At 44.1% G+C, this 19,838-nt stretch overlaps 1 protein-coding gene across 2 annotated transcripts in view; it reads left to right on the top strand.

The window, feature by feature from the left end:
- LOC143284680 (4-aminobutyrate aminotransferase, mitochondrial-like) overlaps positions 1-19,257 on the top strand; it is a 26,387-nt gene extending 7,130 nt beyond the window's left edge. Inside the window, exons 5-13 of one of the 2 annotated variants that reach the window (XM_076591612.1) lie at positions 789-869; positions 1,292-1,384; positions 3,863-3,989; positions 5,943-6,091; positions 8,134-8,271; positions 11,256-11,423; positions 12,206-12,352; positions 12,805-12,916; positions 16,659-19,257. In XM_076591612.1, coding sequence (XP_076447727.1) covers positions 789-869; positions 1,292-1,384; positions 3,863-3,989; positions 5,943-6,091; positions 8,134-8,271; positions 11,256-11,423; positions 12,206-12,352; positions 12,805-12,916; positions 16,659-16,783 — 1,140 coding nt within the window. In that variant the 3' untranslated portion in view covers positions 16,784-19,257. Of the gene's footprint in view, positions 1-788; positions 870-1,291; positions 1,385-3,862; positions 3,990-5,942; positions 6,092-8,133; positions 8,272-11,255; positions 11,454-11,513; positions 11,773-12,205; positions 12,353-12,804; positions 12,917-16,658 lie in introns of those variants that run through there. The other variant, XM_076591619.1, reaches the window with a different exon arrangement.
- The last annotated feature ends 581 nt before the right edge of the window (positions 19,258-19,838 follow it).

The raw sequence follows: 19,838 nt of genomic DNA, 5'->3' as shown, positions 1-19,838 counted from the left end.
GAGGTCGGAAAAACCTCCACCCTTTACCCTCCAGGGTAACAGTCCAGCCTGAAAAGGAACTCTTTGATTAGATGTCTGCAATCACAAACATGTGTGACGGAACATTAAACGCAACTGCTTCCTTGTGCTTCTTTTTATTTCAGATATTGTCCTCATTGATTCCACCGTCTGTCTATCCTGTTTTCCCCAGCTCACTATGAAACTCACCCTTTCACCGCCATGGTCGCATTTCGGCACCAGCTAGGTAAAGCACCCATGTCATTGAAATGCAACCAGATGATGGGCCTTTTGTGCATTAACCTAATGCTCTTAATTTTCAGTGGTAGGATTGGCCATTTTTTCTCCACATCACAGGGGAATCCCCAGCTATTCTTAGACACCATAATTATTTTCTGTGGTTCCTGCACAAGGTTAATTTGCACTCTAAACTGACTGGCGGTGAAAGGGTTAAATGTTAACATTCAGAAGTGGAAACGAATACTTTGGGTTTAACTTAACTAGATGCCTACGATCACCAGTATGTATGATGGGACAATAAGCACGATTCCTCAATGGACGGTTAAAAAAAAGAAGAAGTCATTTTTAAATATCATGCAAACCACGGATGTTTTTCTTATAATTCATCTTTAAATGATGGAATGCAAACCAGGGACCTTTTTTTTTTAACATATAAGAATTACATTTAAATGACAACTTACAAACGTGAAAACGCACACTTCTAACGATGTCTACAATCAGCAACAGCCTGCTTGTGACGGGAGATTTAAACGAATTTCCTTCTCGGACAGGCAACGTTCATCAACCGACCGGCCATGGGTGTGTACCCAGGAGCTGATCACGTGGACAGATTACGTAACACATTGCTGTCGGTGAGTCAACTTTGAAGTGCATGTTTGAGTACACCAGTACTGATATGAACACTTGTTGATGGTGACCGGCGCAAGATGAAGATGTGTGAAAAGCAAGTTGGGGTCTCTGACCTTCTTCTTCTTCTGATAATAACAATATTAATGATAATGATGATAGTAATAACAATGATAATAAAAATTATTATTAGTATTCTTCTTCTTCTTCTTAGTGATAATGATGCATAAGGTTTTGTCTGTATGCGATTCAGGTTGACATTATTTGATCAGACGGCCACTAGGCTGGATAAAATTCCCCACAAAACACCCGCTTCAGACACACATTTTACAAACAAATTCTCAATTAATTTACGTTCTCCCCCTACACACATACTCCCAACTATTGTGTATTGTCGAACATAATAAGTATATGTCATGTGTGACAGGTGGCGCCCCCTGGCCTGAGGAATGTGCAGACGATGGCATGCGGCGCATGCTCAGTGGAACACGGATTAAAGGCCATGTTCATGACCTATCAGGTGTGTTCGTCGTTAATTATGAATCATAGATCCAGTAACAGCTTGTTGTGTAGGTTCATATCATTTCTGCCACTGATGAAGACACTCCACAAAAAGGTAAAGGCCTCTCCATACAAGCAGGTTTTCACAAAAAAAGTTAAAGACCTCTCCATACAAGCAGGCTTTCACAAAAAGTTTCCATACAAGCAGGTTTTCATGTAATGTTTAGAAAAAAACACAGAGATAATTGATGTTGAGTCATGCAAGGTGCATATGGTTTGTTGAGTCATGCAAGGTGCATATGGTTTACCAATGGCCTCTCACTGAATTACCTGACGGCTGTTTCAGACACACGTGCATAACGAACTGCTTGAAAAATGCATTTGAAAAAAAAAAAAGTTTCATTCCAAACGCAAGCTATTTGTTCGTAAACGATAGGTGTTGTCTTTCATTGTAAAGAACGGAAGCTAGTTGAAAGAAAGCAGCTGTAGAAATGGGTGGTGCTGATTACGTTGACTGTACACACCGCTGTTCTTTTTCCTTTTTCGAAAATCCAGCATTATTTCTTCATGTCCCAGAGAAGAAAAACAATTCTGGACGTCCCCTGCAAGTGGTCATCAACTGTCTGTGAACACTGTGTCATCGCAAAGTAGAGAGAAGCGAAGCACGGTTGCAGAATGAGGCGTTGGACTCTGATCCGGTGTTCACAAGTGATCAGAGTTCGAGGACCCGTTTCGGCATGGTGTTGTGTCCTTGTTGGTGAAAGGCGCTTTACTTCGAATTTCCCCACACCACGCGGATGTGAATGGGTACTTGACTTCGTTTTAGGAGGGTTAAAACGGCTGAAGGAGAGCGTTGAGCCTCGCCTTCCTGTGTGCACATGCCCTGTCTCTCTCTCTTTGTGTGTGTCTCTCTGTCTCTCTCTCTCTCTGTCTATCTCTATCTCTCACTCACTCTCTGTCTGTCCACCACAATGTAGAACGACGGCAAACAGTTTCCCCCAAATAGATGGCCTTATAAATCGTGCACAGTTATAAAGAATTTTGTGTGTGTAGAAAACAACAACAACGAACAAAGAAACAACAACAAAAGAACAACGGGAGATAATGACTGTCTCCTCCCCCATCTCCCCCCACCCATCTGCGTCTCTTTATCTTGTCCCCATCTCTCTAAGGTTAAAGGGCTAAACAGCAGATAACTGCTGTTTCCTCCCCCATCCCCTCCCCCATGTCCCCGCCACCCCTCTGCCTGATATTCACCAGTAATATTGTTATCTTCCACCCATTCCTGCAGTCTGCAGTTTATGACAGTACTGTAAACTTTACTAGCTGCATCACTCAGGGAGATGCCTCGATAGTTATTCGGATCATTTACGTTACCTTTTTATATATATATATATAAAGCGGAAGAACGATCGATTCAGTCCATTTTTCAGGATAAATACCGTGATCAAAAAGAGTTGAAAAAAAAAAACCTACAAAGAAATCTAGCACAATATCTGTTTTACAACCATATTTTAAAAGTTCACCAAGTGGTACAGAAGAGAGAGAGAGAGAGAGAGAGAGAGAGAGAGAGCATGTGAAATTTTATCCATTGAAAGTATAAAAAAATTCGCAACAGTTAGTTAATTTACAAGGTCATTAGTTAGCAAAGAATATTTTAGTGCCTATGACTGTCTTTTAGCAAAAAATTTTTTAGTGCCTGTGCTTACTTCGAACGAAAGGGACAGAGGATAAAACAAAAACTTTACTTTGCTTTTGTTTTTGTATTGTATTTTTATTGGTTGTTCTTTTTTAAACTTCGAGCTGCTTTTTTTCCTGGGAGAGCAAATCGCCACAGTGCAGCGCCACCAATATTTTTATCTCTCTTTTTTTCTGTCTGCAGATGAATTTGTTTTTTTTAACATCAAAGTGTATCTTTTGTTGTGGGTGTGTTTGTGTGTTGTGTGTATTCGTGTCTGTGTAAGTGTAATTATGTGTATGCACGTGCTGTCATGTCTTTACACACGCTCGCGTGTGTGTGACTGAGTGCATGGGTTCAGTGTGTGTGTGTGTGTGTGTGTGTGTGTGTGTGTGTGTGTGTGTGTGTGTGTGACTGGATGCATGTGTTCAGAGAGAGAGAGAGAAAGAGAGAGAGAGAGAGTGTGTGTCTGTATATCTGTCTGTCTGTCTGTCTGTTTGTGTCTTTCTGTATCTGTATATGTGCATGCCGCGCGCGCGCGCGCGCGTGTGTGTGTATATGTGTGTGTGTGTTTGCTTGCGTGTGTTCCTCTGTGTGTGTGTATGGGTGCACGTTTGTAAATATTAATGTACACGAGCACGTGTATGCAAACATGCCCATACGTTTGTGTGTGTATATGTGTGTGTGTGTGTGTGTGTGTGTGTGTGTGTGTGTGTGTGTGTGTGTGTGCGTGCATGCAAGTACCCGAATTAACCAAACTTTTCTCCCCAACTCCACCCCCCCATCACCCCCACAACCCCTCTCTCCAATCACATCCAGCGGAGGAAGCGGGGAGGGGCGGCTCCCAAGGAAGAGGAGCTGACGTCGTGCCTGAAGAACCAGCCCCCGGGCTGCCCGCACCTGTCTGTGCTGTCCTTCAACAACGCCTTCCACGGCAGGACCATGGGTCAGTGGTCAGACCTCACGGGGCACACTTGTGCTGCCTTCACTTCGTGCTCTGTGCAGAATGCGAGTTAAGATCGTCTTCTTCGTTCGTGGGCTGCGACTCCCACGTTCACTCGTATGTACACGAGTGGGCTTTTACCTGTATGACTGTTTTTACCTCGCCGTGTAGGCAGCTATACTCCGTTTTCGGGGGTGTGGATGCTGGGTATGTTCTTGTTTCCATAACCCACCGAACGCTGACATGGATCACAGGATCTTTAACGTGCGTATTTGATCTTCTGCTTGCGTATACACACGAAGCTGGTTCAGGCACTAGCAGGTCTGCACATATGTTGACCTGGGAGATCGGAAAAATCTTCACCCTTTACCCACCAGGCGCCGTTACCGAGATTCGAACCCAGGACCCTCAGATTGAAAGTCCAACGCTTTAACCACTCGGCTGTTGCGCCTGTCAGATTCCTCAGACCTCCCGTAAAATTCACAGACAAGAATTTCGCATAAACTTTTGTTTCGCACGATGGAGCAAAACATTTTTGACTGTGACTTCACATGTGAATTTTAGTAGATACCTCCTGAGCTGAGGCAGAGTTTGATATGACGCCCCCCCCCTCCCTCTGTTCCCCTTATTAGACATGTATATTTTGAAGAGATCTCCATCAAAGCCATGATTCTTGGTCAGACTGCTGTTAAATTAAGCACCGTGTTGCTTCAAAATATTGTTCACCCAAATTCGATGCTTTCCTCTTTGCTTCATTTTTCTTCTTCGTCCTCCACAGCAATAGGTACATGCAAAACTTTGTTTCGACACAAGGTGTTTACTTTGATTGTACTGACTTCATGGGTTCAGTCAAAACTAGGACTGGATTTCTTGTCTGTGGATGGACAGCTCCTTTTTTTTCCCTTCTTCGCATGCAAATTTCGTATATCTATTATATCTATATATATTATTTATATCTATATTATATGCTTTTTTTCCCGGGTCTTAGTAATTTCACGTTCAGAGTGTGGTTCTGTTTTTCTTGCCATGGGTATTGTACTTAGCGTTACGATCTTCTGTGTCCTGTTTTCTTTGATCCCCCCCCCCTCTTAACCCCCCTCCCCCAGCTCCCCCTCACTCTTTCTCTCTTACATCTGTGTTTTAAATTTTATCATTACTTTTCTGTGTTAATTTCACTTTCAATGTGTAGCATTCATGCTAGGGTTTTGTTGTTGTTTTTCCCTTGGTGTGTGTGTGTTAGTGTGTGTGTGTGTGCGTGTGCGTGTGTGTGTGTGTCACTCGCTTCCGTTTCGTACAGATGTGAGCAATGTTGTGTCTCTCAGTTTGACGCTGTGTTATACTTGTACATTATACATGTATTAAGTATAACAACATTTATATGCGTATGTGTTTGTGTGTCTCTTAGATCAACGGCAGATGTGTAAGTCGGCCAAAGTGCTAATGTCTTCACCGTTGGAAAATAAAGATTCATTTATTCATTCATTCATTCTCTCTCTCTCTGTCCCTTTTCCCCCTCTCTATTTCGGTAATGTATGTACGTGCGTGTTACTTACTCTCTTTCTTTCATGTTTACTTATTTACTTGTTTGATTAAAAAAAATTATATGTCTGTTTATTAGTCACTCACCCCATTTATTCATCAATTAATGATTCGTTCTTCCGTTTGCTTAATGAACAATTTGTTATCAATTGTGTGTGTGTGTGTGTGTGTGTGTGGTGTGTGTGTGTGTGTGTGTGTGTGTGTGTAGGCGGGCACTGTGTTTGTGTGTATGTGTGTGTGCATGTGTGTGTATGTGTGCGTATGCGTTTGAGTGTTTGATCGTGAGTGTGTGCACACTCGCGCACGTGCAACAATGACGGCAACGACGACAACAACAAAACCTGCACAAGAAAGACATAATACATGAATCCCCTTCAAACCCCTCCCCCGCCCCTCTCCCCCGACCATCCTTTACAGGAGCGCTTTCCCTAACGCACACCAAGTGGGCCCATAAGCTGGACTTTCCCCAGCCTGACTGGCCCGTGGCCGACTTCCCCAGGCTGCAGTATCCGCTGGACCAGTTCACTGCGGAGAACCGACGGGAGGAGCAGCGTTGTCTGGACATGGTGAGTTACCTGGGAGGGAGTGTGTGTGTGAGTGAGTGGGTGGAGGGAGTGGAGGTGTCGGGGGCGGGGGAGGGGGGTGTGATCCTCCGCTGATTATGTTTTCATCACATCTTCAGGAAGCTGAATAGCATGCAGATGATTAATGGCCGTGTTTGATGGAAACTCTTTCTCTCAATTGTACTGATAAGAGTAATGAGAAGATAATGGATTGGCTGAATCTTGCTGGATGTCTTGCCAGTTCGACTGTGCGCCTGAGACGCGTGATTGGGTTTGTGTATGCGCGTGTGCTTCCGTTTTGTGTGCACATCAATCATTTCAAGTAAATTACCGATACTTTCTGCCGTGTCAGCGGCTCTGACTAAAGCATATTATAGCAATTTACAATACAATATACAAATTCAAGAATAAGTGACATAAAATCATGAACCAAAAAAATCAACACAGGCAGTATCACAGCCTCACATCACACAGGTCCCAAACCACAGCAAAATACATACATCACAAACACCATAGTCAAAATATACACCAAGGAACCAGGCATCATGAAAATTACACATAAAAAATCGCAAATACATACAAATCAGCCTTGTTGCCGCCATGCTATATATGATATGCCAGTGACTCGGTGAATTGTTGCCGCCACGTTATGTATGATATGCCAGTGACTCGGTGAATTGTTGCCGTCACGTTATGTATGATATGCCAGTGACTCGGTGAAAAATGTTGCCGCCACGTTATGTATGATATGCCAGTGACTCGGTGAATTGTTGCTGCCACGTTATGTATGATATGCCAGTGACTCGGTGAATTGTTGCTGCCACGTTATGTATGATATGCCATTGACTCGGTGAAATGTTGCTGCCACGTTATGTATGATATGCCAGTGACTCGGTGAAATGTTGCTGCCACGTTATGTATGATATGCCAGTGACTCGGTGAAATGTTGCCGCCACGTTATGTATGATATTCCAGTGACTCGGTGAAATGTTGCGCCACGTTATGTATGATATGCCAGTGACTCGGTGAAATGTTGCCGCCACGTTATGTATGATATGCCAGTGACTCGGTGAAATGTTGCCGCCACGTTATGTATGATATGCCAGTGACTCGGTGAAATGTTGCCGCCATGCTATGTATGATATGCCAGTGACTCGGTGAAATGTTGCCGCCATGCTATGTATGATATGCCAGTGACTCGGTGAATTGTTGCCGCCATGCCATGTTTTGCCAGTGACTCGGTGAACTGTGACTTACCAATGACTTTTCCTCCGTACAACCATGCTCGTAGACGCCACATGTACAGTACATCAAGGAAAAATTAGACATTTCGTCACAATCGTCAGCATCAAAACGTGCATTATTATGTACCACAACAAAGCTCTCATGCAGACATTGTAATGTAAAATGTAATTATATTTTCTGAATTACTTTTTTTTTATGTGTTGCTGCCACGCAGCAAATTCAACCTGAACGAACCTTTGGTAATTTCATAGTCGGACAAAGAATGATACAACATTGCTAAAGCTAGCAAAATCAAGATTGAAAGATGACTTCTCTGCACGGCTAAATTCCCATGCATATTGCTTCAGTTAATGTGTATGTAGGGTGCGCCGTTTTGAAATTGCTTCTACGTTCAGATAATAACATATAAATGTGCATAATTTCATTTACACCTAAGTTAATTATATACTGCGTGCGCCTGCCATTGTAACTGTTGCCATGTTCTGTTTTGTTCTCTTCATTTCGTTTTTGGGGCAAGAGTTCTACACATTGCTTTAGTTAATGTTAATGCAGTTTGTATCATTTGAAAATAGATGCTTTTCTGTTCTGTTAATAACTCAAACTCAGCATTATTTCATTTACTTATGTGCTCGTTATGTACTTTGTAACCTCACCACTGACATTGTCGCCTTGTGTTGTTTGCCATTTGTCCCTTTTTCAGAATATATTTCTTAAAAATGGGGTCTTTTTGGACATGACGTGTTTTCAATGTTCCCGCATGGGGTGTTTTCTTGAAACGATCCTGACCTTGACCTGGACAGGTGCGTGACCTGATGGCGCAGTGGGAAAAGAAGCAGAGCCCTGTGGCGGCCATCGTGTCGGAGCCCGTACAGTGTGAAGGGGGCGACAACTACGCCAGTCCTGCCTTCTTCCAGGGCCTGCAGGACATCGCCAGAGAGGTCAGTCAGTGTGTTGGAAGTAGGGAGAAGAACAGGACAGAATAGGGTAGAATAGAATAGCATATGTCTTTTTACCAAGTGTGCTGGGGCCACAAGGGATACTGTGGGGGCTGGGCAGGGATAGTACTTCAAGGTAAGGATCTCACGTTGGAGAGAAACATACTCGGTAGTGAAGGTCGTAAACCTAAATGTGCCCACCTTGCTTTCCGTGTTTCCTCAGACTTTTTTTTTTTTTCTTTTTTTTTTGCTGCAGTTTGTTGACTGGACGGTGTTTCTGGCGGACGATTTCAGATAAGAAGGAAAAGTGATTTGAAGTGAGATCTCAGCGCACTTGACTCACCTGGGTATTCCCACAGCGCGCCGCGGCAACGCATCTCAGTCATACTGCAGGATTGCGTCTGTTTCCCAAACATGTCATGACATGCCAGTGACGCGGTGAACACAACGTTAAACACAATAATAATAATAATACTTCATAGTTTTCTATGGCGCGATATCCAGCACCAGTGCTGCTCAAAGTGCCTTACATCATCCAGTTGACTATAAACATGCCTTAAAAACACATCAACCGCTATCTGACAATGGAAAACATCCAGTGTGTTCAAGAGATGAATCAGATGATAAAAGCTATGAAGTAAATAAGGCTTAGATTAAAACAAAATACATTTCATAGAACACACACACACACACACACACACACACACACACACACACACACACACACACTGAGTGTACAAAGTGAACAAGATAGGCCCTAAGACTGATCCCTGAGGGACACCAAACACAAGAGGAATGACTTCAGAGGTGCTATGTTTTACTTTAACCTTGAGTTGACGATTTGAAAGATATGAAGAAAACCATTTTAAAGCAGTAGATTTAATGTAAAACGTAGTGCTAAGACGATTGATAAGAATTTGGTGGTCAATTGTATCAAATGCCGCTGACAGATCTAAAAATGCCACTACAGATGTAAGTCATTTGTCTGTGTTTGAGAGGAGACTATCTGTGACCGAAAGAAGGGCTGTTTCTGTGCTATGGTTTTTCCGATTAGCTGACTAACATGTTTCAAGCAGGCCGTTTTCATCAAGATGTTCCTGGAGCTGACGTAACACAACTTTTTCAATGATTTTAGGAATTAAAGAAAGATTAGAGGCAGGTCTATAGTTCTTGAGCTGATTTGTGTCCAAATTGTGCTTTTTCAAAAGAGTGGTGACAATGGCCAGTTTAAGACAATCATCAACAATGCCTGACTCTAGAGAATGATTCAGAGAGAGAATGATATCCAGGACAGCTATTCCCCGTGTCGCCATAGTGAATCAGCAGATAAATTGATTCTGTCTACAAACAAGTCAGTTTTTTTTTTCCAGCACTGGAGGAATTTGGAGAAAAGGTTAAGTGTGAAGTCTGCATCGTTGACATGATGCACACTGATGCTGTTGTTGCTGTTCACTACAGAAAGCAGCATACTGATGCTGTTGTTGCTGTTTACTACAGAAAGCAGCACATTGATACTGTGGTTGCTGTTCACTACAGAAAGCAGCACACTGATGCTGTTGTTGCTGTTTACTACATGAAGCAGCACATTGATACTGTGGTTACTGTTTACTACATAAAGCAGCACATTGATACTGTTGTTGCTGTTCACTACAGAAAGCAGCACATTGATGCTGTTGTTGCTGTTTACTACAGAAAGCAGCACATTGATACTGTGGTTGCTGTTCACTACAGAAAGCAGCACACTGATGCTGTTGTTGCTGTTTACTACAGAAAGCAGCACATTGATACTGTTGTTGCTGTTTACTACAGAAAGCAGCACATTGATGCTGTTGTTGCTGTTTACTACAGAAAGCAGCACACTGATGCTGTTGTTGCTGTTTACTACAGAAAGCAGCATACTGATGCTGTTGTTGCTGTTCACTACAGAAAGCAGCATACTGACGCTGTTGTTGCTGTTCGCTACAGAAAGCAGCACATTGATACTGTGGTTGCTGTTCACTACAGAAAGCAGCACATTGATGCCGTTGTTGCTGTTCACTACAGAAAGCAGCACACTGATGCTGTTGTTGCTGTTCACTACAGAAAGCAGCACATTGATGCTGTTGTTGCTGTTTACTACAGAAAGCAGCATACTGATGCTGTTGTTGCTGTTTACTACAGAAAGCAGCATACTGATGCTGTTGTTGCTGTTCACTACAGAAAGCAGCATACTGACGCTGTTGTTGCTGTTTACTACAGAAAGCAGCACATTGATACTGTGGTTGCTGTTCACACAGAAAGCAGCACACTGATACTGTTGTTGCTGTTCACTACAGAAAGCAGCACATTGATGCTGTTGTTGCTGTTCACTACAGAAAGCAGCACACTGATGCTGTTGTTGCTGTTTACTACAGAAAGCAGCACATTGATACTGTGGTTGCTGTTCACTACAGAAAGCAGCACATTGATGCTGTTGTTGCTGTTTCTTGCAGGAAACTGCATTTTTATTTTGGGAGGGACAGTTTGCAGGCCCGTTTTCGTGGTGGACCTTTCGTCGCTTGCAAAGCGAGAAGTAGGTCATATGACGTCATGGGCAACCCACCACCGTAACAAGCTTTTCCCTTTGTTTGGACAACTTTTCGGCAGAGTTTATAAATTGATCAATTCGAATACGAAATGGCAGAGATATGACCAGACCCACACTCAAAGTGAACATAGAAGACTAAAGCAAATAATGGGTGTAATCATAAAACCAAATATATCTTGTAAACTTGCAAGTATAGTCACAGAAAATGTTCAAAATTCTTTCGTCGGAACAGAGATTTCCACGACGAAATGTTAACCTTTCGGTGACTAGGGAAAAAACAACAGGAAATGGAGACGCGCATGCGCACGCGGTTCTCGCTAAAAAAAACAACAAAACCCTGCCGGGTAACCTCCACGAAAATCAGACAAAAGTGGGTCTGCAATCCCTACCCTGTTGACGCTGTGGTTGCTGTTTCCTGCAGCACGGAGCCTCCCTGATGCTGGACGAGGTGCAGACAGGCTGTGGCATCACGGGAAAGTTCTGGGCGCACGAGCACTTCGACCTCCGTGAGCCCCCCGACGTGGTGCCGTTCGCCAAGAAGATGCTCACCGGGGGCTTCTACCACAAGGACGAGCAGAGACCCACGGAGGTATGTAGCATTAACATAGGCCCAGCGGAGGTATGTAGCATTAACTTTCGTCCCACAGATGTATGTAGCATTAACATAGGCCCAGCGGAGGTATGTAGCATTAACATAGGCCCACGGAGGTATGTAGCATTAACATGCGCCCATAGAGGTATGTAGTATTAACATTGGCTCCACAGATGTATGTAGCATTAACATGGCCCACGGATGTTTGTAGCATTAACATAGGTCCCAAAGAAGTATGTAGCTTTAACAAAGGCCCACAGAAGTATGAAGCATTAATATAGGCCCAGCAGAGGTATGTAGCATTAACATAGGCCCAGCGGAGGTATGTAGCATTAACATAGGCCCACGGATGTTTGTAGCATTAGCATAGGTCCCAAAGAGGTATGTAGCTTTAACAAAGGCCCACAGAGGTATGAAGCATTAATATAGGCCCTCAGAGGTATGTAGCATTAAGATAGGCCCACAGAGGTATGTAGCATTAAGATAGGTCCCAAAGAGGTATGTAGCATTAACATAGGCCTATGGGGGTATGTAGCATTAAGATAGAGGTACTCAGCATTAACATAGGCCCACAGAGGTACTCAGCATTAACATAGATCCACGGAGGCATGTAGCATTAACATATGTCCCAAAGAGGTATGTAGCATTAACATAGGCCCACGGAGGTATGTAACATTAACAAAGGCCCACGGAGGTATGTAGCATTAACATAGGCCCATAGAGGTATGTAGCACACACACACACACACACACACACACACACACTGGCACCTGTTTCAGCCGTATCGTATCTTCAACACCTGGGTTGGAGACCCGTCCAGACTGGCCCTGCTGGAGGCTGTACTTGATGTGATACGGACTGAACGTCTGACGGACAGTGTGAGGGACGTTGGCGATTACCTCATGGAGGGACTGTTGGACATACAGGTATGTGTGTGTGTGTGTGTGTGTGTGTGTGTGTGTTTCGTTTTATTCAGTGTTAACACTCAGTGTTAGATGCAAAAATAGACGAATAAATCGATGAATAAATAAACAAATCACACACACACACACACACACACACACACACACACACACACACACACACACACACACACACTAACAAAGAATCTGTAAAAAAAAACAACAACCCACGCACACATAAAATTCGCGATGGTTGTTACGCTATTAACGTATACAAGGCACACAAACACACACTCTCTCTCTCTCTCTCTCTCTCTCTCTCTCTCTCACACACACACACACACACACACCACACACACACACATACACACACACACACACACACGTATATTCACACACACACACTATTCCACCAGTGCTCCCATTCTCTCATCATCATCTTTATCATCATCATCATAATCGTTCCTGACGTGCAGGGCACGTTCCCGGGACTGCTGTCCCGTGCCCGAGGTCTGGGCATCATGGTGGCAGTGGACTGTCCCGACCCCGCCACCAGAGAGACCATCGCCGCCAGGGTCAGGGACAAAGGTCAGGGGGTGAGGGACAAAGGTCAGGGGTTTGGAACGAAGGTCAGAGGGGCCATAAACAAAGGTCAGGGGGTCATGGACAAAGGTCAGAGGTTTGGAACAAAGGTCAGAAGGGCCTGGAACAAAGGTCAGGGGTTCAGGTACAAAGGTCATGTTGTCAGGCGCAAAGTGAGAGGTGTCAGGAAAAAGATCAGGGCGTCAGGTGGAAAAGTCGGGGGTTAGATGACCACACACACACACACACACACACACACACACACACACACCTACACACACACACACACACACACACACACACACACACACACACACACACACACACACACACACACACACACACACACACACACACAACCCGTCATGCACGCTCTGCCCGCATTCTTCCTCCTCGGCCCCGCTACACCCGTCAATTCTCCCATCCAACACTCTCTTGTTACACACACATACAACACCGCTGTTTTCTTATCCCATCCTAACAAGAAGATAATCCATCCAACTACTCATCCTGACACATATATATTCCTTCGTTCCTTTGTGAAAAAAAAGAAAGAAAAAAAGGCAGTTGTTGCTTATTCAGTTTGCCATCATGAAATGAAACCTTGACTTGACTTTGTCACATTATCTCATTACCAGCTTTGAAGCGTTTCACTGTCACTGGGGGTTTAAGACAGCACATCATCTTCTCTTGCAAACCCACCTCTGCATATTAGAAATGTTTATCAAAAGAAAATCTGCCCCTTTCTATCTCTGTGACTGCCTTTACCTCTAAACCCCATTTCGTTCTCTCTGATCAGCTTCATGTCCACTTTGTTTTCGGCCGCGTTCCCAAATACTCCACAGTCGGCCGCCGCTTTTTCTCTGTCTCTAGACCATAGAGTTGGAATGATCTTCCTGTTTTCACTTCGTCAGATCTCTGAAACTTAGCTCCGTTTCAAGTCTGGCCATAAAACCTACCTCTTTCTAAACTAGCGCCCTCTCCTCTCTCTTCCATTTTCTCCAGCTTTCTGTTTACATGTATTAATACGTTTTATCGTTATGGCTGTGAATCACAGCTGTACATGGGTATGAATGACTGGTGTGTTAGAGCTTTGATTTCACTCACCAACAGCCCCCCACAACACCCCACCCCCACCCCCCGCCTCCACTCACGCACCAAGATTATTTCTGGAATAATGACAGTCCAGCCAACTTCCTTGAGACACATGCAGGGAAGTCTGCTACAGACACAACCATCCCCGTCTTGCCTTCTCCAGGGATTGAACCAAACTTCTGTGTGTGTGTGTGTGTGTGTGTGTGTGTGTGTGTGTGCGTGCGTGCGTGCGTGCGTGCGTGCGTGTGTGTGTGTGTGTGTGTGTGTGTGTGTTACACAGCATCAGAAGACACAGTGAGGTCTGCCACAGACAGATCAATCCCCATCTTGCCCCTCTCCGGGGACCCAGCCAAACCTTCGTGGATGTCCAGCCCTGCGACAGTACCTAAACATACACACATTAATTAAGACCAGACAAAATTATATTTTTTCGGAGATGATAGATAACAGACGTGTTTTGTTTCCATCCAGTCACCTCCCTTAATAGGGTCTGCATTACACAATACACTAGTATAAAGGCATTGACGTAATGGTAATAGCATGAAAGGAGAAAAAAAAGAGGAAAAAAAGTAATGCAGATAGGTACATTTGAATATTAGAAAAATATTGTTGGTTTGGGAAGGAACGAGAAAAGAAGGGGGTTTAAATAGTTGTGAGTGGGAGAGAGAGAGAGAGAGAGAGAGAGAGAAATAGATGGATGGGGCACGAATTCATTGGCTATTAACATGCATATCTGTAGCCTATATTGTATGAAGCGGGTATGGTGTATATATTGTTAAACAACAGGTTGCTGCGAATACAGATACACAAACATACTGATAGAGATGCACATAGCAGTAGTGGGAGACATTGTACATTACGGAGAGAGAGAGAGAGAGAGAGAGAGAGAGAGAGATGGATCAATATACAGAGAGAGAGAGAGAGATCAATATACCGCCCGTGCCCAAAGCGACTCTCGGTGTAGACACACGCACACACATACAGAGCAAATAAGGCACGACCCACACACTGAGTTGCTTGGGAAAATGGACTCGTCACTTGAAGCCCCCCCGGCCCCCCCCCCCCTCCGGACCCCCCTCCCTCCCGCCTACGGTCACTCATTTATATATCGATCCGTTGAAGTGGATCGTTTGTTGGTTTGGGAAGAAGAGGAGATAGATCGGTACAAGATCATTGCCTCACTGAGGAGGAGCAGTGTTGCACGGGTTTTAGCGCCGTTTCCTTTCTTGACAAATGTACGCCAACACTTTAACTGATGTGCACTTTTAGTATGTTACGTCTTTGATACCATACTGTGTATGTTGTCGTCTCCCATTTTGTGTTCATTCCTTTGTTTAATTTTGCTTCAAGATCCCTTGGGCTGGGGCATTGTTAACATCTTGTGAGTTATTGTTGATGCTACATGGTTTGACATAGTTTTGGGTGTCGTCTTTGTGGTGGTGGTTATTCAGTTGTTGAGGTCTTGTGTGAGTGTGAACATGCGTGTTCCTCAGTCATCCTCATCACCATCATCACCCCTGTTATTGTTATATCTCGTCGTCATCAACGTTGCCACATGAGTGTTTTCATTTATTTACTTTTTATTTATCAATTGATTGATAAATTGATTTATTTTTAACCGTACAAAATTACTATTGCACTTTGCGATACCTGCCTAGCTGTTTATAACCTACAAGAATAATCTATTATCTTACTCTGTTATCTCTAAGAGAGATATTGTTGGCGCGTGTACCGACGAAAAGGCGACATTAGAAATAATAGATGAATCCGCATAGCAACACGAAGTTTGACTGAACGCCCATGTTTCAGTGTGGACATTGATTTTAAAACGCTTAACTCGTTGCAAGCTTATATAACATGTTAAGTTGCGAAAATACCCATTTAAAAGTAAATGAACAGAAAAATCAATACACCTCCGAAAGCGGAGAATTGCTGCCTAAACGGTGGGGGTAAAAACGATCATACACGTTAAAGCCCTCTCGTACAAAAACGAGTGAACGTGGGAGTTGCAGCCCACGAACGCAGAAGAAGAAGACAAATCAATACACATATAATAGTGCAATAAAATAAATGAAGGAAAGTAAAGAAATTATATATAGAGAAGGTTAAATTATCACATATGCCTAAGGCATGAAACGAATTGACGGTCTTAGGACAAGCCCGGAGCTTCCTTTTAGGTGGAAGTGTCTGGGTTTGTTCCTAATGTACCTTTTATTTACCCATGTACTAAATGAATCGGTAGAATAATCAGCTTGACTTCAAGATGTGTACGTTGTAAATGAAGAAAGTTACCACTTATTCTTGTTCTCAAACTAGGAGGCAAAATTGCACTGGCTCTTAGTGCTGCAGCCTTGGGGGCCATTTGGCTTTTGGGAAACCATCCCAACGCCGACTGTCGTAAAACCCTCTTGGCCGAGAGAGTGGGGATGTAACTTGGGCAAGACACTCTGCACTATAATCAAATTCTAGCCCAGATAGTCGGACAGCAGCTGCCTCCTCTGCTGTTCTGACGGTCATAGTCGAACACGACTGACTATCGTACACATATTTATATACCTGACATGCATTTGTGTGCTATTATTAACATGTACGTACCAAGATGCAAACGGCGCGAGACGGTCAGTGTGATGATGTTGGTGTGTGACGGGTACAGGGGTGAACCTGGGCAGTTCCGGCACCAGCACCCTCCGCCTGAGGCCCACCCTCACCCTGCAGCGCCACCATGTCGACGTGTTTCTGGACATCTTAAGGGGCGTGCTCCGGGACGTCGCGCACTGACCATCTGACCTCGGATCTGGGGTCAGCCCTCGTGATCGTCGTCCCCCTCCTCACCAACACCACACTGTACCACGAAAAACCAATCCACACCACCCCACACCACCCTACACCACACGCCACCATACCACAATGCACCACACCACACCACACCACCCCACACCCCACAACACGCCACCATACTCCAGCGCACTACATCACATCTCACCACTCCACACCACACTACACGCTATCATACCGCAACGCGCATCACACCACTCCACACCACACCACTCCACTCCACACCACACCACACCACTCCACACCCCTCAACACGCCACCATACTCCAGCGCACTACATCACATCTCACCACTCCACACCACACTACACGCTATCATACCGCAACGCGCATCACACCACACCACACCGCTCCACTCCACACCACACCAAACCACACCAATCCTCACCTCACCCCACCCCACCCCACCTCCAGTCTGTTCCCTCTCTTTTGTGGACAGATAAAGAGACCAATTTGGGGGAAAACAGGACCTCATTTGATGGATTTCCCTCCGCCCCCTTTCTTATTTGAGGTATACACATTCCTTGCTTTTCTTTCCTGTGCCGTTTTTAAACAGTGTTGAATATATTAAACAGATTTTGACTGTTTTTCTTTGTTGTTGTTTTAGTTCAACGTATAAAATCTGTTGTCTTTTCTCTATCCCTCTTTTCTCTATTCTAAATCATCGCATGCCTTTTCTTTATATTCTATTTTGCCAAAGACACAAATTATCTCAAAATATTAGTGTATTCCCTGTTCTTTTGCGTTCTCTCTCCCCATTTTGTTTTCAACTATCTCTCGATCCCTCACTCTTTTCACCGCTCATTCTTATTTTTATTTCAGTCATACACGATTCATACCAAGTCTGTTTGCAGCTGTTATACTTTGGAGGTGCTCTTTCTTCATCAGTTATTTTGTTGTTGTTTGGAAAGGGCGAGGAGAGGATTGATGAGTGGTTTGACTGGATCAGTGCACTGTTGTTGTCACTGCCATTGTCGTCCGTGACTACAAGGATACATCCGCTCCTGTTCCCTTTTCACCGAAGTGTTTTGTGCAGAATATGTTTGAGTGGACGCCTAGGCAAAATTGGCTTGGCGTTGGACTTCTGTGATTCAGTGAACAGAGTTTGAAGCCACATGTCGGCATGGTGTTCTGTCCATAGGCAAGGCACTTTACTCTGATGTACCTAGAGGTAACGCGTCCGCCTAGGAAGCGAGAGAATCTGAGCGCGCTGGTTCCCATCACGGCTCAGTCGCCGATAATTTCTCCCCCTCCACTACTCCTTGAGTGGTGATCTGGACGCTAGTCATTCGGATGAAACGATAAACCGAGGTCCCGTGTGCAGCATGCACTTAGCGCACGTAAAAGAACCCACGGCAACAAAAGGGTTGTTCCTGGCAAAATTATGTAGAAAAATCCACTTCGATAGGAAAAACAAATAAAGAATTAATAAACACGCAGAAAAAAATACAAAGATATGGGTGGCGCTGTAGTGTGGCGACGCGCTCTCCCTGGAGAGAGCAGCCCGAATTTCACACAAAGAAATCTGTTGTGGTAAAAAAAGAAAAAAAAAAAAGAAATACAAATACAAATATTTCCCCATTCCACCCAGGTTGTGAACAGGCAGCCTGCCTGACTCTTGTTGGGAAAGTTTAAAAGAGCGGAGGAGGAAGAGGATTGGGTTCCGTTTTCCAATGCCAAGCCCTTGACACAAGTGGATATGACTTTGCAGTCCTGATGGCCATAAAAAGGCCATAAAAAGGCAATGGGACGTTTAAGCTACCAAAGTTTTATTCTTTACATAACCAGTGCCTGGGAAAACCAGGTCGTTTTGTACCGTGTACGTGTGTCTCCTTCTGTTAAAGAGATTGTATTGAATCTTGGCGTGTTCTATCATGTCTTTGGGCGTTTTTTTTTTTATTTGTTTGTTTTACGTTGTGATTAATTCTGACTATTGCAATTGTACTGCGTTCATCAGAACAGGTTTTCAGTGCGAAAGTGACGAGCCGCACGGTTTCAGTCAAAGTGTTAAGTCATTGTGCGTGCGTGCGTGCGTGTGTGTGTGTGTGTGTGTGTGTGTGTTATCTCCATGAAGTTTAACATCACATAAGCAGCTACAAACCAAAATAAAAAGCCTCAATGAAGTGGAAGGATTCAGTGAGAAATATGCTACAATACGCCACCTAGCATGTGTGAGTGCGTGCGTACATATATCTGTCTGTATCGTGCGAGTGTGTATGTGTGTGTGTGTGTGTGCAGTCACCTTCATAAACAGGCGATGTATGCTAAACAGATATATATTTTGATCTATAAACTTCAGTTGTCCCAGTTTCTCCCTCCTTGTGAGTGGCTCAAAGAATCACCTTCATCCCCTTCTTGTGTGTGTTTAATTCTGAGCAAGGCTTTGATGGCAAAGTTACAATAAAGCATACAATAAAATGTGCAGATCTGATCGTGTGTGTGCGAGTGCGCGCGCGCACGGGCATACACATTTGTACCTGTGCATGTGTGCGAACTTGTGTACAGGTGTGCATACGTGTGTGTGCGCGCGTGGGTGTATGTGTGTGAAATTCTCTTCAACCGTATGACTGACACAAATTTCAGCTGACACGCACAATTGTCTAAATAAAAAAAGGGTCATCTGCAGACACACGCGTGAACAATGTGACTGATTATCTTGACGTCATTTTCTAGTTCATCCTAAGCATTTTTATGGTCAACTGTGTAAATGACACAAATTACAGAAAGCATGCACGATGTTAGATGTTAATCTGCAGACGTGCGTGAACAAAGAAAAAAAAAAAAAAAAAAGGGCTGATTCGGTCTACCTTGACAGAATTTGAATCCAGTCGTGTAAGGTCTAGTGTAATGTCCCAAATCTCCCACACCCCCACTCCCCCTCCTTCCGTAGGTCCCCCAGGGTACAACTTCAGTTTCACAAGGAGGCGTCACTGCGTTCAGACATATCCATATGCAATACACCACATCTGCTGGGCAGATGCCTGACAGCAGCATAACCA

The sequence above is a fragment of the Babylonia areolata genome, chromosome 1, assembly GCF_041734735.1.
Source record: "Babylonia areolata isolate BAREFJ2019XMU chromosome 1, ASM4173473v1, whole genome shotgun sequence".
NCBI classification, from domain to species: Eukaryota; Metazoa; Mollusca; class Gastropoda; order Neogastropoda; family Buccinidae; genus Babylonia; species Babylonia areolata.
This window is presented reverse-complemented; position numbering and strand designations above follow the sequence as displayed.